The sequence below is a fragment of the Leptinotarsa decemlineata genome, unplaced genomic scaffold (assembly GCF_025532065.1).
Source record: "Leptinotarsa decemlineata unplaced genomic scaffold, Ldec_3_MD MMD2_tig00026369_RagTag_RagTag, whole genome shotgun sequence".
NCBI lineage: Eukaryota > Metazoa > Arthropoda > Insecta > Coleoptera > Chrysomelidae > Leptinotarsa > Leptinotarsa decemlineata.
The window spans coordinates 4,228,056-4,255,909 of record NW_027412709.1 but is presented as its reverse complement, the minus strand read 5'-3'; the positions used below and the strand labels follow the sequence as shown (position 1 = coordinate 4,255,909).

The window sequence follows — 27,854 nt, the reverse complement described above, 5'->3', positions numbered from 1 at the left end:
AGTGAGTGGAATTTAGATAAAGTAGTTTATCTATATCATTTAATTAACGAATAAGTATTGATGACCTATTTATTTTGTGGTAATTCACTGCATGAAGATTATTATGATGGTCTGCTAGATTGAAGTGTTCATCTATTTCGAATCTTCGAAAGAAATTGTTGCTTCCGTCAGAGGTTGAGTCATGTTTGAAGATCACCAGTGTTATTATTAGATTGACTAGTACCTCAGCTATACTGAGGTTAGTTTGGCCACCGTACATACGTAAACAGAAGTAAATTCACTCCCGTCGGTGTCTTTGATGTTTCGGGTCGTGATTTTATTTTTTGCTGGCATGTGGCAGCAAAAATGAAATGAATAAAAAACACTTTTGTCTAATTACCAATAGTTAATTTTATTTATGCGACCGGTTTGGGGTTTAACCCCATTATCAAGTATAAAACATACATGTGAAATTTGAAAACTCGGTTGTATCGGGAGTTTTTATCTGTATCTGTAGAGTAGAGAGGGGAAGTGAAGACCCTCAGCACTTAGCCAACATGTGACCCATTGTACATCCTCCCGAGAAGTTGTCCTCCTAGGTCATCGACCATCCTGTACTTTACAGGAAGGTGAACAGGTCACTGGGAGACATCTCCTTCATATCGGTAGGTGAAGGCTAAGACTCGCCGAACACACACTCTCTTATTGACGATAACTCCGGACACTCGCATAGGAGATGCCTGATAGTTTCATCTTCCTGTTCACATATCTGCACAGAGGTGTCTACTAGCCCCATATTATGGAGGTATTTTCTTAGTTGACACTGGCCAGTCAGAAATCCTACTGTTAGGCGTAGATTTTTTCTGGTCATCGCCAGATGTTTCTTCGGCGCCAGTTTCCGGGGTCGCCCAGAGTGATCCTGGCAAGATTGCTTCCTTTTGATTCCATCCCATCTTTTTAGGGATTGAGCATGGGTGTGACGTTTGGCTAGTTTCGCAATTGTCGAAGTCAACAGGCCGTAGGTGTCACTGGGTCCTAGAATTCTTAGTCCAGCCTTTTCCTTGGTTAAAGAGTTGGCAATGCGATTACCTTTACTCCTGAAAAGCCCTTTGACCCACCTCAGGATAATTACCACTAGTTATTTTTATTCATACGACCGGTTTCGGGTTCAACCCCATTATTACGTATAAAACTAACATGTGAAATTTGAAAACTCGGTTATGTCGGGAGTTTTTAGGTAACTTGGAAGGACAGGTAATTGAACGAACCAGGGTGCCACTTCAAACACGTAAATACGTCTGTTTAGACAAAAATTCTACAATGTATGAACATCTTCAAGAATCTAAACACACGATCAGTAAAGATAACCTCAAAATCCTAAACATTTGTAATGAAGGGAAAGAATGAATTTTTTGAAAGCCATGGAAATTAACAAATCAATTAAAAACAAAAAATATATACCCCTAAACGAGCAACTCGACTTATGAAGGTCTCCACTCTTGAATTTATAAGTTTAGCGTTGTTGAATTTTAAAGTTGTCACCCTCTCCTTCCATCTCACCTAAAAAGTCCCGATATGACCGAGTTTTCAGATTTCACATTTTATTTTCATACTTCATAATGGGGTTAAACCCGAAACCGGTCGTATAAATAAAATTAACTAGTAGTAATTAGACAAAAGTGTTTTTATTCATTCAATAAAAGTGACGAATAAGTGTAATTACGAAACAGCATGAGACATGACACAGTTTTTCTTTGATAGGTACCTGTTAAATTCATCGAAACAAACCCATGCGCCACAAGACGCTAGTCCCTTGAAAAACTTTCCCATAGCTTTATAGTCCAAACCATCGGAACAATTGAATACAACACATTGCACTGCCAAAGCTTTTGCCAAATCTTTGGTGGTTTCTGTTTTTCCCGTTCCTGCAGGCCCTTCTGGTGCACCGTTCAAATGCAGGTGGTAAGCCCCTATAAGAGTTCTGTAACACCTGTCCGTCAAGGGAGTTATGACCAACCGGTCTGAATTACCTAGAAATATTTGTATTTCAATATAAAGAAAATTTCATTTTTATCTTCTCGATATATAGATACATCTACAAAAATCAAAGAGTGAATAAATTTCAAGAGAACATGTACTTGTTACAAATAAATTATGAATTTCAACCCGCTGTCGCAAATTTTGAATCAATTCAAAAATGATTTGTTATTATGTTTATGTGACTGATTTAAACAAATTGCGAAATGTCTTCTTCTATGAACAAGATATGTAAAATCAACAATAAATAAATTATTCAATGAAATGAGTAAAAAAAGAGTCCATAATAAACGGTTTCACTGACATAAAATTACATAGATAATCTACTGAAAACTGAAAAATAATTCAGAAAGTCCTAGGTAGAAGTCATCACACCACTCTCCTCAGCAATCTAAGGTATTGGCCAGAAAAAATAAATAAAATCGTTGAGCGTAGCGTAACCTGAGTGAATATGTGAATACTACCCACAACGATATTATTGGTTTTCTTCTCATGAATACCGTATATTACTGAGGGGGGTGGTGTAATGACTGTTACCTAGGACCTTTCAAATTATTTTTTTGTTTTTAGTATATTATTCAAATCTTTTTTTTCTCGATAAAACCGTTCAACATAATTTTTTTATATTCATTTTATTGCCGAGTTTTCAGTTTCTAATTTTGTTACTCAATTCTTCTCATTCTGTTTAGTTCATTTAGAGCATCAGTATTACAAGATAATATGTAATCCGCCATTTTGTAGCTGCAGCCATCTTTAATTTGCATCTTTCTCGAAGTGTAGTACTTTCCTACTAGTCAAGCCCTATCATTCGATACCCATATTGAGGTAGTTTTGAAAAATAGATAATCCGCCATTTTGTAGCTGCGACCATCTTGCATTTGCATCTTCTTCAATTACTAAATTGCATCTTCTTCAATTACTAAATTGGACTCAAACAAATAAACAAACAAACGAACAGGGCAAGCTAAGTAAAACCGTTTAAAAAGTCATTCAGTATTGTCAACAATTCAAACCATATGGTAAAGGGTGAAGAAGAAAAAATCTTCTCTTGTATTTTCTTCTTCAGTCTGTACCGACATATTAAAAAAATCTAGAAAAATTTAAATATGTTTTATGTATTGTATTATGTAAGATAACACAGGTCTGCGATGAAAAAATTATAGGATATTCAACTAGTGACTTTAACAGTACTTTGTGTGCAGATTATGGAAAAAATATTTAAAAAATTCTATCACCTATAGATGAGTCACAAATTTCACCTGACATTTTCTTATTAAATGGGTTTTTAGGTTCGATATGAGTTCGATGTTTCTGACTTAGACTTAAAGAAAGACATATGTTAGCCTCCGGTGTTTCATTTTTATGGTACCGATTTAGATAAAGAGAATATGTCCCTTTTTTTACACAAGACGGTGACCTAGTTTTCTGCAACAATATACCCGGCGTCATGGAAATGTTCAACATAACGTATGAATCAGATAAATGGAGACTTTTTATCGATTCATCAAAAAGAAGTTTGAAAGTTGTACTTCTTCACAATGGGAACCAATATGCTTCTGTGCCTGTTGGACACTCAGTCCATTTGAAAGAATGCTACGAAAATCTTGAATTTGTTCTTAATAAGCTCAGCTACTCTGATCATAAGTGGATCATTTGTGGGGACTTGAAAGTTATTTCAATGTTACTAGGTAAACAAAGTGGTTACACTAAGATTCCATGTTTCCTATGTGAATGGTATAGCCGTGACAGAAAACAACACTATGTCAAGCAGGTGTGACCAATAAGAAAGGGTCTTATTCCTGGAGTTAAAATGGTCAAAAACAAAGTTTAGTGGATCCAAAAAGAATCTCACTCCATATCAAATTGGGGCTGATGAAATAGTTTGTAAAAGCATAAGACAAAGAAGGAGATTGTTTCAAGTATATTTCTGAAAAGTTTCCTAGTCTATCCGATGCTAAGCTGAAAGAAAGAGTCTTCGTTGGGCCTGACATAAGAATATAGGGGCTGTAAGTGAGGAGCAAGGAGAACGGTTCCATCAAGACATAAAAGAAATGGAACGCAGATACCAAGGTCGGTGGAATGTTACGATGATGGCTTAGTTTAGCTATGTGGCATTGTTAAAATAATAAAAATAAATATACAATTCCTCGTTTTTTTTGTACTTTTTCAATTATTTCATCCTTATTATGTAGGCAAACCTCACATGATAGATAAAAACAAATGTCATTTTTGAAATCAGCGCAAAAAACTACATGAAGATCAGTTAACGAAATCAAAACATTTTTTTTAAGTTTTTTTTGCAGACCTGTGTAATCAATCGAAGTACTTACGTACCCAAATATTCGTAAGCATATTTGACAGTCGCATTTATCAGCCTGACAAGAGCTTCATCATCTTCCAGGTAGTATCTCATCTGAGAAAGCCACTTGAATTCTTTATCACTACCTACTTTTTTTGAAAGCAACTCTTCTACCACATCTTTGGCATGAACATCAATTACAATCAAAGCTTTAATGGTTATTCTTGATAGATTCGTCAAAGTTGGATCTCTAATCAAACCAACAATATCTTGAAGCTGTGTCCTCAATGTATCTGAAATGTTAAAAACCAGTTATTTCAGACATGAGTTCTGAATACGTTGAACGTTATTGAAATGATAATTTTTCTACACCAATCCCTCTGTAATCATTCTCCTATAAATTCAAATAAATTAAAATATGCTAACAGTTCGTACCGAACAGAATGTGCAGTGTCATCCCGTCTTCTCTATTCAATGCCAAGTGAACATTATGAGTCCAATGCATTTGGGATACGCACAGAACTACTTGGCCAGGCCATTTTTGTACCCACTGATTTCTTGACGTTACCAAGTAGCTTTTGAAACTTTTAAGAATCTGATCTCTTACAGATATAACCATCTGATCTTCAACCTGTGTGATGAATAATAATTATGATAATAATAATAATAACAATAATTAAATACCCCACCCACAGTGAGGAGAGTGGTTGTAGGTTGATAATGCTGGAGCGCCTTCCTGAATGTATCGGGATAGGGCCTGACTAACACAACCTTGGCTTGAAAAAATAATAGCAATAACAATAACAATAATGGAATGGTGGAATGATGCCCTCTCTACACTTGAATCTTAAGATCACGCACTAAGTAAGGAATTTTAGCCGGACAAATGCAGAAGGCTGTCATTTTTAGCACACTGCGTTAGCTTAGGGTGGATGATTCTCGGACTCGACAATCACTAACCCCACGATGTGGAGTAAGCGGTTGATAATGCTGGCGCGCCCTCTCGAATGTATTGGAGCTTCGGGGAATAGGACCCGACCAGCGCAATGTTAGGAAAAAAATAATAATGATGATGATAATATCGCCTGTCAGTATGAAATCCGTGACAGAATGAATTTGCAACAGTTCGCCTTCAAAGAAGACGATGCGGAGATCATGGAGAGGATATACAGCTCGTAGGAAAGCATCCTGGGCCATCTGGATGCCGGAGAGACGTATACTCACTTCGAAATGAAATAATGCCATTCACAATAGGAAACAGTAGTAAATAACTCTCTACGGCAAGTATCGGAACAAACTCTGACAAATCTGGTCATAGAAATTGAAAAACAAAGTTGCTGCTACAAATATGCTTACCATTCCATTCGGTTGAAGTAGTGGAGTGGGCTCGGAAGGAGCTTGATCAACTCGATGTAAAGACTCGAAAAATGATGCATCGTCATAGTGATGCATCTCCACATGAGTTTGCAACCCAATTCGTACGTTCCATGATTGTACTACCCACGACCAAAGAGGCCGTGAACTTTGTAAAGTCTTGAGGAGTTCGGATCCCATTTTCGGCATGATCTGTAACCATGAGAGAGCAGGAATTTCAGCATTTCTCTCTGGGACAGCTGCCTGAGCGGCTGATGAATTCAGACTATCAAGTTTGCAAGTGATGTTCGTGTCTCCAAACAGGCGGATGGATTTTTTCCGGTTTTCGACACTGAACGAGGCATCGGCATTGATCTACCCTCAAGAGGATATTGGATCCTCTTGTGGGGAATGAAGGATTCCGAATTTATTGGAACTATTGATTACCAACCTTCGAGCTCAAATAAACTAATGAACCTGATGTAGTTCTTCTTGACCATCAAACCAAGACGATATTAGTCAATGAAGTCGATATGGGTAAAACATGGGTAAACTTCAACAAGATTCATACAGTAATTTTGAATTGGAATGAACAATTTGGAAATTTGTGATTTTTCTATGCAAAATGGCAGTTGACGTATCAACTGAAACGTCAAAAAGAGTACTTTAACCAAGCCACTGAAGATGACTGCCACAGTTGCAGTTGATATGTTTAGATATTGTAACGAAAGAGGACCACGGCAAAACCAGGAAACCGACCAGAACATCGATGCCAGCCGTGAAAGCCTACATTCCTATATTTCCTTTTCGATCCAAATGTAAAATGTGGAGCTTGAATAGTTGTTAAGGTGTATAGTGGGCATAACGTTTCTCAACTTTTGTTATTTTTGTCAGTATAGGCGATGCCCGATATTTTATCAAGTCAAGATTTATGAGATGATTATTCATCTGATATATCAATTCAGTTCACGGAAGATTCACATTCACTGATCCATTCACTGGTCTATGTGAAATGGAGGAAATCTATCTTGTTGGTGATACCTTATCCTATATTGTTTTTCGACTACCTGACTTATCAAAGGAAATATTGAATTTCTGGAAGTTATGGACACATATCTTCGTCCAGATTTTCATTAAAAGGAAATTGGTCAATGAAGCATATACATTCCGATCCTTGTGATTTCGAATGTAGTCTTCTTGGTAAAATGTAAAATGAAGTGCTGTAATAATGGGAAACATTTGATAGGTTTTCTTTCACTAAAATCAATAACGAACCATCCGATAGTGGATTTCACCGACTATTGAATAGTTCTCTGTCGGAAATCGATTTTTAGAGAAAACTTGAGTTTTATAAAACAAATTGCTATCTACAATGGTTATCGACTCGCTTGTTTCCAAAAAAGACGGAAACAAGCCATTCACCAAGTCTATTCCACTTCAAGAAACAACAATAAGCGTCATAGGACATTAACATATCTACTCTGGTGAACCCACCAATAACCTCTCTCGTTTTTGAAAAAATAAAACTTGGACGTGGCCTACAAAACGAATAATGATTTGAGGTAATTTATTGAAAACAGTAATGACATATATGATAGAACTGGCCGATAATTGATGAAAATCCATTGTGTGTGTGTTCGAAAAACACACTTCAATGTGAAATTTCCACTGAATAGTATTTCAAAACCGCGACGCGCGTTTTTCCATACAATAGCATTTTCGAGCTTCACATATTGTATATTGTGATGCCTGAAGATGCTACTGTATAGAATAGAATTGAATTGAATAGTTTATTAACTATGTTACAATTTCATGTTGTCATGCCAGTCAAGTGTATAGGCTTTCTTAAATAAACATATAAAACAACGAAGTAAATTGTAAAAATGTAAAAATATCAAACAACGCAGGAGTTGCCTACGTACATATATAAGCAAATGAATATTCATCTATGATAATAGGGGTATTTACAAACTACCACAGTACAATCGATACCGGTGAGTATGTTTCATCTCGAGTATACATAGCTGACATGAACTGTCCTAAAATGATCGTAGTATTCCGAGACATTGTTAGCTGAACCTACTGTCGCAACTCAGTTCTCGCTTGGCTATTTACGAGAGGATTTTTATTTGCTGTTTCTCATTTAAAACTTAATAAAATATTTATTGTGAAAGAAACGGAAAAATACTTTAAATAAACTCACACTCAATGTTAATAAAAAAAATACATAAAAAATAATCAAAAAACTTACATTACACTGCCACCCAGCAGGATTGAAGAAAAGGAGATGTGCTGCATTTCTGATGACCCAATCGATACGTAAATGAATACTGTCTGTTGACTGTTAACTGTTAACTCTGATCCCTGATCTTGACCTCCCTCAATATTTATAAAGAATTATACGCTGACATTGCGACTTTGATCCGGTCACTGTACTGAGGTAAAATGCACAGCATGCAATCTGTGCCAAGTTTGCATATTTGGAGATTGTTTTATATTCCATATCCTGTGATCGGATCAATTTCGATGTCTATGAACTTGAAATATCAAAAGATGGAATTCTGAATACTGAGTGTTCTTGTGTTAAAATATTGAAGTGAGGTTGGAATATCTTTCAATTCATATATTTACTCAAATGAATCTGAATCATTTCATGATTATTTTCTATACTCAAGGGAACTCAAGGTTTTGAGTTTTGTCACTATTCAACTTCAATTTATTTGCTAGAAACCAAGTGTTGGCTTGATTTTCAATTTCTTCCATTACTTGTGGAATGATGATGATTGATCGCTATATATCGAAGTTTTATCATCTGCATAGAGAATGGACTTATAGGGAAACATGTAATAGCATATGTCATTAACATAAATAACAAAGAGCAGGAGCCCAATTATTGAACCTTGTGGAACACCGTGATCAACAGGTTCAAAATTTGATGTAACACCATTACACGAAACCGCCTAATACCTATTTGAAAAGTATGGTTCTATGAGTGACAGAGATATACTTCTAACTCCATAATAATACAATTTTCAAGAAATATACTGTGTGATACACAATCAAAAGCCTTAGACAAGTCAAAAAGCATTATGGCAGTGTGCACACCTTTCTCGAATCCTTCAACAATAGATCCAACTATATCAAAGACAGCTAGAGAAGTAGAACGATTTTGCGAAACCCGTATTGACCCTGAGAAAAAACGTTGTTGCTCTCGAAGTAATCATACAGACGCTTTTTCATTATTGTTTATTATCGATTCATTAACAATTTCAGCTTTTTATTTGAGTTCTAGCTCTATTATTCATTTAATTATTGATCATTGTTTATAAAAAAATGAAGTTCGTTAATTTCAATATTTGGTCGCAAAAAAACGATTGATGATAAATGAACGCATTTTAGCAAGAAATTAATTTTTCAAGGTACCGTTTTTTCTATGAAAATGATACTTTTCATCAATAAATATATTACGAAAAAAAATTTAGATTTACTCATAAACAATGTATTCGTTTATATCAATTTTTTAAACAGTTAAAAATGATAAAAAAATATTTTTGAATAGCTTTTAACCGTTAGACATCGAAACAATAAAGATTAAGGAAAAACAAATTGTTATTCACTTCCTTCAATTTTCAATTAAAATTCAAATGAAACAGTGGAAAATATGAATTTTGTAATTTTTGCAACGGCGATCTATTCATTAGCCTATTGAGAAAATCTTCATGAAGTGAAAAAAATCTAGGGTTTGTTTGTTAATTATTAGGGTTTTTATGTTCACTTTCATTTTAAAAAAATTATCAATTAACAAATGCATAATTACAGGTACAGCTCCGGGAGTCGGAACTTTGATGATCTATTTGGATCCTTTTTTAAAATTCGAAAAGTTTGAATATTTTTCGAAATATTCAAAAAAACAAATCTCAATTTTTGTTAGGAATTTGTTTATAACTTTTGTAATTTTTTTCAGCCCTTTTTCAAACTTATCCTCAAACTGTCTTCGTGACAATATGAATTTGAATGAGACCTTGATCATAATTTTCGGAGACTTTATAAAAAATTTTGAAAAAATTGTACATGTGAACTAGACAAAACGAGGCACAACTCACTGAGCCTTTATGACAGCATATAAGTCAGACATTCATACCGCCCTTTACGGTGCACCCCTTCCTGTAGTAACTTGTTTCGTACCGTCCTTTCACTCAGAAAATTGTCAAAGTTATATTTCGTATTGGCCTAGCAAAATGATAAATTTCTAATTCAGCAAAATTCTTCATAATCCCTGTGATGAAAGTTTTTTTGACGGAAATAATCCGTTATTTGACAAATAATGCTAAACTGGAAACATATGGTGAATGAGTTATCAATTATCATTATCAATTATTATCAATCATTATCTGATTTAACTGATTCATGTTCACTACCTTATTCAAAAATATTAACCAACCTGAATCAACCATTTTTCTACACTTCCTCCAGCCTCTTTGGTATTAACCATACTCCTGAAATTAACCTTTTCCCCTTCCTGACTGAACATGGCCAAAATCTCTAACTTCTCATTGAAATTCAGTAAATTGATAGCTTCAAAGCACTTCTTCAAGTGCGGCTGAACTCTGAGTGGATCTTTCGTTTCAGATAGTATCTCTAACATCTCGTCGTTGGATAAAAAGAAAAATCGTGGAAAGAATAATCTTTTCTTCTCTAAATAACTGGTAACGCCATCGTTGATTTTTTCCAATAATTCAACGCAATGTTCCATCGTTTCCAGAACGCCTGATGCTCCAGCGATTTCGAAAACTCTCGGATCTCTGACAACCACATCAATGTATCTTTTGTAGGTATCGTTCACCTAAGAGAAAAAATTTTCAAAATGGTTATTTTCACGAAATAAAAATCAAAAACATCAAACACCATTGCTGGAATCTGTCATATGAATGTCTCACCTCTTTGAAAAGGTTTCCCTCTTCAGGCATCTGAGCAACAATATCTTTTGATGAAAATATTGGTAACAGATACAACCACTGGCTTTGAACTTTTCCCCATTCCTCCAGAGTTTTGTTTATCCTGACTAATTTATTGTAAAATCCACGTACTTCCGTTTCGTAGGGCTTTACGAAAATCGAACCCCTCATCGTGAGAGCTTTCAGAATATGATCGTCAAGAACGACTTGAATATCATCCAGAGCGGTTAAAATAGTTATGCCGGTCTCTTTGAAAAGGCCAGTTTTGAAAAGGATGTCGGTCCACTCGCCTTGCATTTTAGTGAGGTTTCTTAATAATTCTCTCTCTTTCGTTGCTCCTGAACTTATGACATCATATTTGTCAAGATCTGCCTCAAGGCCTATGGAAAATCATGCAATAAGACAGAAAAATACTAAGGAGGAAAGTGTTAGGAGAAAAAATATAAATAGTAACTTGACTTTTTTTGGCGACACCACACTGGTGGAGTCACACTAATACGATTTACATGCCAATATTTTCATGCAGCCATCTCTGGCGTGTAGATAAAACACTCCAACAGTAGATAACAGAAATATTGTTTACGAAATCGTTTTAATTTCTATTATGTGGGGTTCCACACATACAGTGCATTCCATTTAAAACGAGCCATCCTGAATAACTTTTGGTACAATTTTTTTCAGGAAAAATAAAAAAACACGTCAATAATAGTATACAGGCGGACACATTTTGACATATTCACATTTGATGTTGCTTCCCCTATCGCACCCCCGGAGCATGTTACCAATTTTTTTTATGGTATATTATTTCACATTATTTCCATGATGAGCAGATTTCAACAAATATTAGACATATGGTCTGAAGCTAATGGTTCGGGAGCTACAAATTATCTGATTTGAAAACGAGCCACCCTGAATAACTTTTGAAACAATGATTTGCAGGAATAATAAAAAGCAGTTCAACAATTATACAGAAGGTCACATTTTGAAAAAAAGTCATTCTAGAGTTACTATATGGTAGCAATAAATCAGAAAAAGAGATTTTTTATTAATTCTTGAATTAAAATCTGATGACTGGACAATGAGAAGAAAAAAATTTTCAATAGTAAATGTTTAAAAACGTTTCCAACAACTTCCATAAAATGGTACATACGAGCTTTCATTGCCGCCCTCACATGGTTGAGAATCTCGGGAGTAATTTCTCTGGAATGCCTCATGGTATTCTCTCTCAAATATTCTATGTTGTTGATCTCATACACTTCAGACTTCAAATGACCCCATGGAAAAAATCTACAGGAGTGAGATCCGGAGACCTTGGTGGCCATTCTGTAGGACCTCGTCTGCTAATCCAGCGACCAGGTAAATGATCATCTAAAAATTGTCGCAATAGAGCTGCATATTGAGGAGGTGCACTATCCTGCTAAAAAACTATTTCGTTTTCGAATAAATTTGTATCCTCCTCAATTGCCCTATTGATGCACGGTATCATTCGATTCTCCAACATATCCAAATATTCATCACTAGTCAAATTATCATCCATAAAAAAGGTTCTGTGATGTGGTCACCTAAAATTCCTGCCCGAACATTCAGTTTTTGAGGTAGTACAAACTCACTATTTCAATCGTCCCAAACGCTCATAGAACTTCTTTGTATAAGAAAGGCGTAGAGTACAGTGGGTGTAAATTATACAATATGCTTCCAAAAGCTCTTAAGAATTCCCCAAATATTAATGTGTTCAAAAGTCAGCTGAAAAAAATGCTACTTCAAAGGACTTGTTACACCATTCAATAATTCACCAATCAACTAACCTGAGATCTTGAGCTTCAGCACATTTGGTTGAAGTGCGCACTAGCAATACTTGAGAAATTGTGTGTTGATTATATTTTATTGGCTTTTCATAGTCTATAACTAGTTACATTTATATTTTTATATGTATATGTTTCTTTTATTACTTATGGATGTTTATCACTGTTTGTGTTATTGTGTTGTTTATTTTATTTTGACTGACTTATAATATGGTTACACATTATTTGGACTGACTTTTATAATATGGTTACATTTATATGTTTTTACATTAACTTTTACTTTTATGATTGATATTTTCTTTGTTTATTGTGCATTGATTTCTGTCAACTGTACTTTTCAACCAAAGAAATAAATATTATTATTATTATTAATCCGTTCTCGAAGCGTATGAACCATTGCTTCTCAAGAATTCACAAAAACAGAAACACCAATTTAACTTCACCTGGTAGGAAATCGTTATTGTAGAATGAGACAAATACAAAATGAAGAGAATATCAAACTTACCTAAGCAAAATAAGACGTTCTTGAAGTATACTTCACAAAACCACCAATGAAACCGAGGTAAGAGATTATACAGAAGTTCATTCAGGGTGGCCCGTTTTCAACTCAAATAATTTTTAGCTTCAAAACTATGAGCTTCAGACCATAATGTATTCTACTCTGTTAAAATCTGATAATGCAGAATAATTCACCCATTTAAAAAAATGGTGACATGCTCTGGGGGTGCGATAAGGAAAGTTAGATAATATATGAATATGTCAAATTGAATATTTTTCCTGAAAATCATTGTTTCAAAATTCATTAAGGATAGCTTTCAACTCAAAGAATTTGTAGCTACCGAACCATATATAAGCTTCAGACAATATGTTTTATACTTTGTTAAAATTTGCTCATCATCGTCATTCACGTTCATCACAAAAAAATCCGTTGCTTTAGAGATCTAAGCATACACAGGGACAGACAGCGGGAAGCGACTTTGTGTTATACATGAGTAGGATTTCAGCCATTCAATAATAACATTTATCCACTATTGTATAACAAATTATACGTCTGTTTACTAATACCCATCAATCAGTAATTAATCACTGATATCAGATGCTTCCATGAATTAGCTATAATATTATATTATTTTGCTACAAACAATCGGTTTTTACGTCAAAAATAAAACCAATACGGCCAACAAAATATCATCTTCATTTCAACCAAAAGTAAACCAAACGAATCAATGTACATATAATTCAAATTTTTCGACAAGTCACCAAAACCAATTGTTCAAATATTACAATCATTAATAACTATAAATTAATATCTTGTAATATTAATATCATCTTGCGAGATTGTTAAGCTAAATACATAGATTTTTGTGAAAAATGATGAATAAAACTTTTTGAAATTGTTTGAAAATTTCCTTATAGGACGAAACTTTAGTAACGTTAATTACAAATACTAGTGGTAAAAAAACATAGAAAGTTTTATTTTTCATTTTTCATGATGATCTCTCAAAACGTAGTAACGGCTAGGTTCACCAATTTATAGAAACTCCTTTCCACACATCAGGTACATTCAAGAATAATTCAATGATAATTTTTACATTCCAAATCATAACATCACTATCTATGAACGATCCTTCACGTATCATGCTGTAACAATGTATAATTCATTCAGTGAATCTTTGAAAAATTCATCACTACCGCTATTCAAAAGTAAACTTGAAACTAAATTGCTCAGTCAACAGTGATCCAAACATAAACATTTGTATTTCATTTTACTATTGTCCTACAGATGGATCGAATACACTTTTCTGTTCTGCCTGCCTAGGAACCTATGAGACTGATTTCAAGCGGAAATTTACGCTATTGAATTGTGTGCGGAGAGATTGGAAGAATACAACATCCTCATACACAAGTCAATAAATATATTTTCGTACAGTCAAGCGGCGTTGAAGACTAAATTGGTAGCAAATTGCCAAAAACGACTCTACTCGACAGAATGACTTAATAAATTGTCTCTGTTCTATTATAGGCCATACTGGCCTGAAAGGCAATGAGGCCGCTGACTCCCTTGCAAAGGAGGGACCAGAACCTGTTACTGGAATCACTTCAGGCTTTGCCAATGATGGAACACCTGGATGGCAAGAATATTTATGGACTTCTGGCAGAATGTTCCAGGATTGTCTCCCTCCAAGGCGTTTATTCACCCTAACAGTTGTTAGACTACAGTAGCGATGAACTACGATGTCTAACAGGCCTTCTTGCAGGTCACTGTCATTTGAATCATCATATGCAGAGACTAGGACTTTCGAAAGACAGTGTGTATCGCCTCTGTTTGGGAAATAATGAAAGAGCAGAGCACACACTTTGTGACTGCCTCGCTGGGGACCGAATCAAGTTTTCAGAGTTTGGCCGTACTCTTATCTTCTGACCTGAAAGACCACTCACCATATAAACAATCGGCTTCGTTAAGAATATGGGTTTTTTTGGTCGAGTGTAAATAGGTGAGCTACAATAAACCCTTGCGGGTTGCGGTGGAGGGTCGAATAGACCCACTCACTTTGGACTTAGCCTAACCTAACTATTGTCCTGAAATTGCCATTAATTTTTTTCAATGTTTCTTTTTTTTTCAAACGTGGTTGAGTGGAAGAATAGCGCTTTACTAAACTCCGCCACGTGAAATAAAGACCATTTATTATTATTATTATTATTATTATTATTAGTGTGTTAATCTTTATGAGATAGCTATGTACTGTGTATAGATGAACAATAATGTATTGTATGAACTATTTGTTGAAATAAAATAATAGTGTTTCTAAAAATATGTATGTAATGTAACAAAAAAACTTCAACAACTTCACCTCGTAAATAATAGCCATCATTATATGCTCTTCGAATAATATAGTATTATTTATCTCCTGCCGAGTCAGTTTTTCGTGAAACGAATTTGCATAATATTTCTACTTTATCTTCACCTCTTCGCACGATCTGGAACTAGTACATTTCCCTCATTTTTCCAAGCCAGTCTATAGGCATATTTTATTGTTCAACCAAATGCTACCAAATAGAAAAGCTGAATGTTTCGAATTTTTTTGTTTCTCTGCTATTAAAGAAATCATTTAGCTTTCAAAAGCAACAGAATAAATTTTTTAATCATTCTGCAATAAAATTCAGAACTTTCTTTATTCATTTCTATGAAAGAATAGTTGAGAACCAAATATAGAAATTGTATTTTGAAAACTAATGGACACATTTTTTTGAGCTATCTTTTCATCAATACAGAAAAACAAAAATTACCTGATATCAATAAGTGCCCAATAAAATGTATTAATCATTCTACATCTACCAACGCAATCTCAGAAAAAAGATATAGATAATACACATCATCATCGCAAAATTTACAAGAAAACTTAAAAACGAAATGGAAAGTGATGAGCGAATCTTTCAAATATGTTATATTTTCAGTCAGTAACAAAGAATTACTCACCCATCTGAGTGAGTTTCTTCAAAGAAGAGCCAGCATTGGGAGTCAAATCAAATCCAGCAATCGCTGACATGTCTTTCCAATGTCTCTTCATAAGTGCATCATTACACATTATTCTCATGATTGTCATAGCCGGCCTGAAATCTTGAAAAACATTGCGATTGTGAATGAAATTTTACAGTATGATTAACCCAATTTCATCAATATTCAGACTGAAATGTCATTAAAAAACCTAGTCAACTTATTACATTACATTGGGTGCACCAATCATATTGAACTTTTTATCCATTTCACGTTGTCGATGAATTTTGAAAAACTATTCGATAGGTTTTGAAAAACTATAATATTTATGAACACCATCAATACTACTAAATGAGGAATTGAAATTTATTAGCTGGGTGCCGCCTACCTTTAAGTGTTTGAATAGCAAGAGCAGTCAGTTTCAGAGGAGATGGCCAACTGAATAAATCAGGATCATCGACAGTTCCAAAAAAGCGAAGTGGACTATTTTCCGCTTGAGCTTGTCTTGAAAATAAAAAAAAACAGTTCGTTCAATGATCACTGCATTTTCATATCAAATTTCAACAAGAAAAGGAAAGTATTTTCAGCAAGTTGAACTGCATTCATCATTTAATGAAATTTTGGAATGGTTACTTCTGATGAGAAGTCGCTGGTCACAATTCACTGAATAACAAGGGTTCTGGATCACAGCATTTTCTATATAGGTAGATTTCAGTTCATACGAGGGTGGTCTGAAAAGTTTCTGACTTCAACAAGAAGATAGCAGCACTCGTAAACAGAAGTTAGTGAATTTTGTCGTTCATCTGTTGACAGTTGCTCACCAATATTTCAGTCATTTTAGACGTGCAGTTGTTATGGAACAGTCGTTTGAGTGAGTTGATGTGGGTGTTTTTATGAAAATGGACCAAACTGAGTATCGAGCTGTCATTAAGTATTTGGTTTTGAAAGGCAATACGCCTACGCTAATCAAAGATGAGTTGGATTCTGTATATGGGGTTAGGTTGGGTTAGGTTAAGTTAGGTTAGGTCCAAAGTGAGTGGGTATATTCCCTCCACCGCAACCCGGAAGGGTTTAATGTGGCTCACACCTATTCACACTCGACCAAATAAAACCAGCTTCTTAAAGAAGCCAATTAGTTTGTATGGTGAATGGTCTCTCAGGTAAGATGGTTAGAGTACGGCTCTGCCGAACTCTAAAAGCCTGATGATTTTCCAAACAGAGGCGAAGCACACAATCTTCCGACAGTCCGAGTATCTGCATATGATGATTCATTTCACAGTGACCTGTAAGAAGGCTTATTAGACATCGTAGTTCATCCCTTCTGTAGTCCAACAACTGTTTGGTATCAAGCTTCGAAGGGTGAATAAACGCCTTGGAGTGAGGCAATCCTGGAAGATTCTACCAGAACTCCATAAAACTTCTTGTCATCCAGTGTTTAATATTTGTTTGGCAGTGCAGTATGGCTAGGAATCCAGACCAGAGGCAATCTGTTAAGTCTTCCTATCAAGGAGAATCATTTTTGGCAATTTGCTACCAATTTAGACGTTGCTCGGTAGGAGCCAAGAGCTTCCAATGCCGCTTGACTGTCCAAGAATATTTTTATTGACTTGTGTATGAAGTTGGATTCTTCCAATCTTTCTGCACACAATTCAATAGCGTAAATTTCCGCTTGAAATACAATCGCATAGGTTCCTAGACAGGTTGATACCTCTGTCCTGGGTCTGCGACTGAAAACACCTGCGCCAGAACCGGTAGGTGTTTTTGATCCATATGTGAACCAATAACTATCTGTTCTTCATATATCCTTATCCCAGAGGATCAACTCCTCTGGGAGAAGGGTATATGAGGCCTCTGCACCATCATTCACCACAGTGAAACTTTGGACAGCTGAATTCAAATGTGGCTGTGAGAGCTTGAGAGACGATGGACATTCGGGATGTCCAAAAACTGCATAACTGCAATTACCGACGAAAACATCACCAAAGTTCACCAAATGGTCCTAGACGACCGCCGAGTTAGAGTAAGAGAGAAAGCAGAAGTTATGAACATGTCAAAACAACGTGTATTGAATCAACATTCAGACATGAGAAAGGTATCCGCGCGTTGGGTGCCGCGTTTGCTCACATTAGACAAAAAACGTGCTCTAATGAATATTTCCAACGCTCTGTTGGCGCAGTTTAGACGCAATTTATGCGAGTTTTGATGCCGATTAATTACTGTAAATAAAACCTGGATACACTATACACGCCCGAAACAAGAAAACAGTCAAAACAGCGGACCGCAAACGGGCAACCGGCTCCAAAAAAGCAAAAAATGTTTTTTCAGCTTGGAAAGTGATGACGGCTGTTTATTGGGATAGTCATGGAGTTATTTTAATCGATTATCTTCAAAAAGGAAAAACCATTACAGGAGCATACTACGCATCATTACTTGACATATACGCAGAAAAAAAAATCCTGTTTCACAAAGACAACGCCGTCTCACACCTGAGCGGTTGCCATGGCGAAAATCCAAGAATTACGGTTTGAACTGCTTGACCATCTGTTTCACTCACTAGATCTAGCCTTAAGCGACTTCTTCTTGTTCCCTCATCTAAAAGTTGCACTAGGAGGACAAAGATTCTTATCGAATGAAGAGGCAATCACCTTCGTGAACAATTATTTTGCAGAGAAAAAGCTGAGTACTATTTGGACGGGTTACAGAGATGGGAGAATTGCTTAGAGAAGCGTATAGAATGTTGAAAAATAAGAAAAACTGAAAAAATGTCTTGTATCTATGTTAGGCCAGACACTTTTCAGACCACCGTCGTACCTGAGGATATTTCAAGTCTCTGCAATCATCTTCTAGTTAAAATTTTGATATTTTGAATCATAGAACAGTAAAAATCCCTTAAGTTCACATAATGATATTCTAGATAACTGGGATGCATAGTCCTCAATGTTACCTCTCTTGATATATTTTTTGTACAACTGTCATTAAAAATTACATTTTTATTGGTTGTCAAGAGTATTTAAAGATGATGTTTACAAAGTAGCGTGTTGAAATATTTTCAACACTAGTGTTAAAAGTATTTTCAACACTACTGTTAAAAGTTTCAACACGATTTTTTTCGACCAAATAGCAATTAACAAAACATAATTATTCAATTTTCAAGGAAGTTTTATTATGAGAAATAGATATAGATACAATTAAATTCTGTTATGAATATATTATATACATAATTTACATCAGTATTATTATTTTTCCACACCCGTACTCTAACAATACACTTATATGACCATAATCCGTTTCATAATGATATCCATTATGATACAGATTTTTCATAACGATACAGATTATCAACCAATAGAAACCCATAATTTTTCAATAAAAAATCCTGTTCCTTTGTTTGTCCTAGATTCTAACCTAAGTAACTAATTACTTTATTTGTCAAAATCAGTTTTCATATTACCTACATATATTATCAAAATGTCTGAAAACAGCGATATAGAAGGAATACCATCGACTCCAATATTTTTAAAAGATCAGATTAATTACAGTTGTTGTATTCAATATAAATATAATTAAAATCTTTATAGTTTTCATATATCCATGATAATACCATTAAGTTTGTGTTTTTTTTTTTAAATATGAGTTAATTACTGTAAATGTGTTCAATACAAATATAATATTTATAGTTTTTCATTATTTATCGGGTTTAGAAAAAATAGCGTATGCAACTCTCATGTAATGGTTATTAATACACTCGCATATACCATACAAAACTCGCCTTCGGCTCGTTTCGTATCCCGGTTAATGCTCGTGTCTTAATAACCATCATTACATGATCGTTGCATAATATACTATTATGAACATTAATATACAAAGTACAATTGGAACAACTGCACTTATTATTTTGAACTAGCTGAGTTGACAATTTCATAGGCATTAACATAATCCAGTCATTTAAGCTTAAATTAGGTAAGAATCTCGGAATTCGAGATACACAGCTGTGAGTCTGTAAATACTTGTATATTGACACCCTAAAAGTTGTCTCAAAACCTACATATGGTAGGTTGTAAGCAACTATTAAATTTCAAGGTCAAAGATCACAAAAATCGGTTTTTGGCGATTTTTTGGAAATATCTCATTTCCTATGGGTTTTTCGCTATTTGTATTCATTATCAATATCGTAGAATACAAAATTCTCTACAAATTTTGTTTAAAAAAAATTTTTATACGGTGAACCGTTTTCGAGATAGAGGGCGGAGAGCGCGCGGCCACAGCATCACTTCAGGTCAACCGGTGCCTCCGGTCAAACACGCGCCATATATAGTTGTTGAACTATCGATAAATCAATTATTATAAATATTTGTCAATTTTTATTAACTATTATATTATATTTTATCATTTTCTTAATGCATTAAATCTATATCTATTCAATAATACTGATAACCGTTTACTAAAATTAAAAAATAATCAAGAGAAAAACTTAAATCATAATATAATTACATTCCCATTTACGCTAATGACATTTTAAATAGAAAATAATTTAGTGCCTCTTTAAAATCTGTAAGTTTTAAAAATCTTCCACTACTATGGAGCAGCAGAGAAGACCTGCTGCACTTTCAAAAACGTATGAAGTTTGTTTCGATGAAACAATGGTTGTACCAGTTACTCAAGAAAAATTCTTATCAAATCGAAATAACAAAGATAAGTTCATTAATATGTTAATTGAAAAATTACAAGCTGCAAATATTACTACTAAGCAAGCCAGAGATGATGCGGATGTTCTTATTGTTGAAACTGCAATTGAAGAATCAAAGTCTAAAAAAACTGTAGTTATAATAGGACGAGATATTGATTTATTTGTCATTTTAATTGGGCGTACACTGTCTTACGAACAAGATATTTTCTTTAAAAAAGTTGGGAAAGGTAATGTAAAAACGGAGATATACTCGACTATAAGTTTTGATAATTATCCTCATTCTAAAAAACATATTTTATTTCTGCGCGCATTAAGTGGCTGTGACACAACTTCTGCGCTTTTTAAAAAGGGAAAAAAATCATTTTTAAAAGTTTTTGAGAAACTGACAAATTTGAATGAACTAGCTGCAGCATTTGAGGAAGAAAATTGTTCGGCCCAGAGATTTTTAGAGAGTGGAACTCAAACTTTATTGGCAGTCTATAATGCTCCGAAATCTGTGAAAAGTCTCGATCATCTTCGTTATATGCATTACGTCAAGTCTACAAAACTTAATAAACCTGTGCAGCTTTCAAATATTCCACCAACAAGTGCAGCTGCTCATCAACATTTCAACCTTGTATATTATCAAGTTCAAACTTGGATAGGACATGATTTGGAACCCCAGGTATGGGGTTGGGCAATGCGAAACGATTTTCTGGAGCCTATCATGACAATTTTACTACCTGCTCCAGAAGATTTGCTAAATACAATTTTCTGTAACAGCAAGAGTGGTTGTGGTTCGCGATGCGGATGCAGGAAAGCGGGCTTGCAATGCTCTTTAGCTTGTGGCCAATGTAATGGGCAAGCTTGTCTCAATGCTCTACCATATCAGAGCGACATTACCGAAGATGGAACCTTTGACCCCGAAATCATGGAAGAACTTGAGACAAATGTCGTTAAAGACGATAATGAAGACCAGTTTGAAATTTACCAGCAGCCAGAACACGACGATGAAAAGGAAAAAGATGATTAAAATTATAAATTGTAGTTTTTGTACCCTTTATTCCATTTCTTTTACTTTCAATAAAAATAAATGTATTCAATGATATTTTTTAATAAAAAGATTAACTCATAATTTATTTGTTTTTTTTTTCATCATGTAAGAAGTTATAAATATTAATTAGGTTAAAATTTAAATATAATTCCTATATTTTCATTAACAATTCTGCAATTACATGGGCAGGTAAGTGTTGTTAAATAAATTAATACTGAATAAAAAGTGGATAAGTTAGGAAAAAAATGATAAAATACAATATAATACTTAATAAAAATTGACAAATATTTATAATCATTGATTAATCGATAGTTCATCAACTATATATGGCGCGTTTTCGACTGGAGGCACCGGTTGACCTGAAGTGATGCTGTGACCGCGTGCTCTCCGCCCTCTATCTCGAAAACGGTTCACCGTATAAAAATTTTTTTTAAACAAAATTTGTAGAGAATTTTGTATTCTACAATATTGATAATAAATACAAATAGCAAAAAACCCATAGGAAATGAGATATTTCCAAAAAAAGCGCAAAAACCCGATTTTTGTGACCTTTGACCTTGAAATTTGATAGTTGCTTACACCCTACCATATGTAGGTTTTGAGACAACTTTTAGGGTGTCAATATACAAGTATTTACAGACTTACAGCTGGGTATCTCGAATTCCGAGGTGAACTTACTATAATGACTGGACTAAAATTCAGTTCTTGAAGTGAAGAGGACGAAGCTGTAACGCTGGAGCGAGCTGTTGGGATTATTCTTTCAGAAATAGCCTTTTTATAAGAAATAGATTGATCGATGTAACCCTCAGCTATTGTTGTAAACTTCCATCCTCTGTGCTTGTTAATATCCGTTATATTTGCTCCTGATTCTGCTAGCAAAGAAGCAGAAGACCTTCTGAAACAGTGACCTGTGTATTCCTTTGCTTCCGGGAGGTTCAGAAACTCAGCAATGGTAGAGGGCATTTTTTCAAAGGTGTTTATACCAACTGAGTTGGTACTGCATTCATAATTTGAGTATTTCAGAAAAAAAATGTTGATAATTGATAACAGAAGCTCGTAATGCAACGTATTTATTAAAATAATTAATGTTTATTCCAACAATGCAAAAACCACGACCTATTTTTGTTTTCATATTTGGAATTTGAACAATCAATGATTTATCCATTAATTCAATGTCTTCTATTAATAAATGACACAGTTCTTCACATTGGCAGGCTCCATATATTCCGATAATAGTAGAAACCTTGATCATCAAATATTTTTCATCTGGTGCCTCATTTAGAAACCTCTGTACTTATTCAAACGAAAGAGTTTTTGATTTTTTGGGCCTATAACTTTCATTTTTCTGCTTTGAGAATGCTATTACCTTGAAATATTTGCTTGTATTAACACCATTTTTAACGAGTGCACTCGACTTTATCATTGAAAACTTGCTCCACAAAGTTGACGAGTTCTATATTTTTGATTTCTCTTCTAGATAGGGTAAGAGGACGGTTTCGCTGAAATTTCCTTCGACGTTTTTAAATCTATACCAGCTAAGAAAATTAGAATACGCGATGTCGTACTGCTGAACCGATTTTTTTGGTAACAATTCGATTGAAGCTCTTTTTGCAGCCTTTTCAATATCGCCAGGAACACACAATTCCTCACTATTCTTCTCCATTATGCAAGAAATTAAACAGCAGCAAGAACTTTAAATGTGACTTTGAATAAAACGCGTGAGCTGTAAAAAATGCTGTTTGTTGGTAACCAGGTGAGTCGGCGTCACCTGATATGGCCATTTCACAGCAAATGCGATAACATGAAAATAAAGATGTCAAAGTGATGTCAAATATTGAATTTATCTATTTTATTATGAAAACAGGACAGTTGTACAAAAAACTTTATATAAAATTTTGTGAAATTCCTCAACTCGCTACGCTCATTTCGCAAACTTTTTCACTCACAACATAAAACCTTACTTTTAACACTCATATCATAAATAACTATTCTATTAGGTACTGCAAGACGTATATTTCTCAGATTCCATATCATAGGTATATTATATGCACATTGGACCATGCCAAAAAAATAACAAAAACCATTTGATATCGGTTTGCGTTGATGATTCAGCGTCTTGGCTTTCCATAACCGGCGACGGCTTGACAAAATATTTCTCACAATATAGTTCGTCACACCTATGACGCGGAATCGGTAATCGAACATTTGCTTCTCAACCTTTATAGAATTCAAGACGACCTAGACCATTTATAAACGTATTATACTGAAAGTGAAACTGAAAGTTGGGATTGAAATCCCAACGGAAAATTGCACTCCAAGTACTCGTGACGAACTCACAAAATTTACACAATTTCAGATAAGACCGTAAGAAATAGAGATACATAACTTTTGTTTTTCCAACACTACGGTACCATATTACAAATTCATTGCAATTATGACGAGAAATCGATAATTAAGAGACCTATGTACTTTAGGTAGTTGACGTAAAACTATCATAATTCAGTATAAACCTCCCTCAATCAAACGGATCATTGAAAAGTTTTAACGCCACCCTAATAGAAATGAAACGAATCTAACAGACGACCACCCTCTTGACGGTTCAACAATGTACCTAATATGTTATATGATTCTGTAAACAATTTTCACGGTTTTTTCACCACATTAATTCGTTTTCGGCATACACCGAGTAGACCTCCAATATAATATAGCCGAGAACATGTAATTGCAAAATATGTAAGATATCCTAATAACAGAATCTCTCATTATCATAAAGTCGCACGCGAAAGCAAACATTCACATTGGCCGGAACATTTCCAGTGAACCACAGGATTATAAAATAGGCGACAAAGTATACGTGAAAGAATCGCAAATAAAAGATAAATCGCAAATTCATAATCAAAAGCTGTTTCAAAACTCAGCTTTTCAATTTGCAAACTAATCAAAGAACTAAAGCAAACTTTTATGGAATGAAACTGTACATTAAGAATTCATTTATTTTCGGGTTACTCCTACTGGTCGGAAGAGTAGCCTCTTACGAAATAAAAACGATTAAGAATACTGTAGGCGTATACTGCTATTTAACAAAAATACATCGCAATATAGAGAAGCCTTTGATAATCAGTTAACTAGTGATCTAATAATTTTTCTGAAGAAAGGATGATGTGATAACAGAATCAATATTTTGTTTTCTTGCCAACATTTCCAATTCAATTGAATTCTTCTTCAAGGCTCTGTAAAAATGAATTTTCAAAAACATACCTCCCGCAAAACTCATACGATTATTATCATTATTATCGTTTGAAAAAGATGAATGATTAATTAAATCACTTACCGAGAAGTAGTTTCGTCGTGTTAACAATTCACAATTTCAAAAAGCATCAGACATATTACATACATAATAAAAAATAAAAAAAATTGCAACAACCAAATTTTCGAGACACCAACACAAAACAACGTGAAACAATCGAATGGCTTCATCTGTAATTCTGATAAGGTGGTGTCTGTTTTTTAATCAATCATTTCAATCAAAAGTCTTTATGATAAATATGATTGAACATCCAGAATATTTGGATGATCAAAATAAAAAAATGTGTCCATATTCTTTTCCATGTTCAACGAGGGTTGCGGGGTTTCTATAAAATAACTTTCTTAGTCTCTCGTGTGTTCTGAAATTCGTGTTTCAAGATACCGTCCGGTTTGACAAATACTTCATTTGTGACAGCGTCCACAGTTCAATTTGTACACTATATTGAATTATATGTCTTGTGGTGTTTCAGTTTTTTGTTTTGAGAAAAATTGACACTTATTCCAAAACAATAGATGATTTAACCAACCAGCCAAAAATAAACAAACACATTTCTTGTGAATGCAGAAGGCAACGTTGACATTTGAAACTTCAGGCCTATGAAGCATTCAGTCAGCATATTTCCAAAGAGATTACCTAGCCTTCGAGGATAGATTACAGAGTACGAGAATAACGGGCGGGTTGGCTATCTTTGTTCATCTTTCACTGCCTGAACCACTGTGCATGCTGTTTTCGGCGAGTGCATTGGCTTGGGATGTGGGGGTTGAACAACCGGATGCCTGCTTCCACGTAGCCCCGCTGGTTACGGGAATGACAGAATCACTTGTGGTTCTGTTATTCCCTAACTGAATGAAATCCCAACGATGGTTTAATCCTAAGGTGTGTGTATCCGTGCCGAGAGGATAAATGACACTGAGCCTATCAGCTGTCTCTACGGAACCTTCGAGATACCATGCGCCCTCTCGTCGTAGCATCGCCTTGTCACTGTAATGCGGGACTCCGCCGTGATTGACCTTCTTTCCCTAGGACTTTTATGGACAGAGTAAACTTAAAAATTCTTTCTGACGCTGAGTCTATAGAGGAGATGGATGTCAAGCTTACAACCCCAACTGACCTCCCTGTAAACGTAGAACGGGAGCGAGTCTACAGAGGAGATGGATGTCCAGTTTACGACTCCAACTGATATTTCTGTAAAATTTAATCCAGGACCGAATCTACAGAGGAGATGGATGTCGAGTTTACGACTCCAACTGACCTCCCTGTAAATTTAGTTCAGTAGCGAATCTACAGAGGAGATGGATGTCGAGTTTATGACTCAAACGGACCTCCCTGTAAATTTAATCCAGGACCGAATCTACAGAGGAGATGGATGTCGAGTTTACGACTCCAACTGACCTTCTTGTAAATTTAGTTCAGGAGCGAGAGCTGCGGCGTACGCAGAATCTGTTTCAGGTGGGGGAACTAACCCCCCATGAGCAGGTTAGTAAACGTTTGCGCTCAAGTGAGGTTTCCCCAAAACCAGAGGCAAAAGAAGCCCTGTATGGCTGAATCTAAGGCATCGTCAGGAATAGCTGACGTGCAAAAACTCTCATATGGGAAGGTTGTCGTAGGTATCAAGGTGAGAATCTTGCAACTTGACTATCCAACCACCTCATTAACAGAGCATATACTTTGTGCCTGCCCCGCTGGGGACCGAATCAGGTCTTTGGAGTTCGGCAGAGCCGTACTCTTACCATCTAACCTGAAAGACCACTCACCATACAAACTAATCGGCTTCATTAAAAAGCTGGGTTTATTTGGCCTAGTGAGAATAGGTGTGACCCACAATAAACCCTTGCGGGTTGCGGTGGAGGGTTGAATAGACCCACTCACTTTGGACCTAACCTAACCCAACGAGAATAACGAGTTAGAAGACCATAAACCAACTTTTTTCCGTAAAGTAGGGTTGTTGTATGCACGTGGAAAATCTCTACCACTAATATCAAGCTTACTCGATATTCGGTACTCATGTTAGGAGGATGTCCTATTGAATACCTATATGCTTACTAAGCAGTATTTTTTCTATAAATACGTCGTGTGTGACTCAGTCAGTTACAATAAGTTAGAAAATTTCTTTTATCCAGTCAACTTCAACATAACACTATATCTTTTTTGTAGTTCAGCAGTGACTATCATTCGTATTTATGTATTTATGATGTACGCAGCCGTAATATCCAATCATCGGAGATAACTCAGGATGTATGAACCTCTTAAGAAGCTAGCCACTCGCGAAACGTCAGGAAGAAATTCTAAAAATCAACGACCTTCCAACCCAAAATATAGTGACACAATATTATGAATATTTCAATAAAGATGTGAATTTCGTAACGTATAGAACAACTATTGTAGAATCCAGAGCATAAAAAAGATTACTAGACCTAATATTCAGTTTCATGTAAGTGCAAACCTCAATTTAATTCGATATGTCTTCTGTATCTTCAGCAAATCCTTCATATATTCCTCAACTATTCCTTCGGTCTCATCGAAATTCAAAAACTCAAACTGGCCGTCCAGCCAAACGTCTCTGTGTCTCTGTATATTCAAGCAAACTTTCAACAAATGGAAGAAAGGGTACAAGTAATTTTCAACATCTTCCACGTTCTTGAAAGGCGTAACATTGAAACCGAGACAGCGTTGTTCTTGGTTTATCCACGTTACAGCTCTTCGGAGTTCTCTGAGCTCTACCATGTAAGGTTTGATTTGATTTACATATTCTCTTGCCCTAAAAATGTTCCATGATGACATTTAAAAACCATCTCAAATATTCAAAATATATAATTATAATCAGATTCAGTAAAATGCCACTATAGGGAAGTCTTCTCCTGAAGTCAATAACTTCCGTGATGTTGTGATTAGATTCAATTTCGTAT

General features: G+C 35.1%; 1 protein-coding gene across 1 annotated transcript in view; it reads right to left on the bottom strand.

Moving 5' to 3' along the window:
• Positions 1-27,854, bottom strand: part of Dhc62B (Dynein heavy chain at 62B) — a 123,007-nt gene that overhangs the window by 80,717 nt on the left and 14,436 nt on the right. Inside the window, exons 4-11 of the mRNA XM_074185272.1 lie at positions 27,392-27,706; positions 16,310-16,425; positions 15,904-16,044; positions 10,606-11,003; positions 10,110-10,511; positions 4,751-4,946; positions 4,351-4,608; positions 1,745-2,009 (exon numbers count right to left, since the gene is read on the bottom strand). Of these exons, the coding sequence (XP_074041373.1) occupies positions 1,745-2,009; positions 4,351-4,608; positions 4,751-4,946; positions 10,110-10,511; positions 10,606-11,003; positions 15,904-16,044; positions 16,310-16,425; positions 27,392-27,706 (2,091 nt within the window). The remainder of the gene's footprint in view (positions 1-1,744; positions 2,010-4,350; positions 4,609-4,750; positions 4,947-10,109; positions 10,512-10,605; positions 11,004-15,903; positions 16,045-16,309; positions 16,426-27,391; positions 27,707-27,854) is intronic.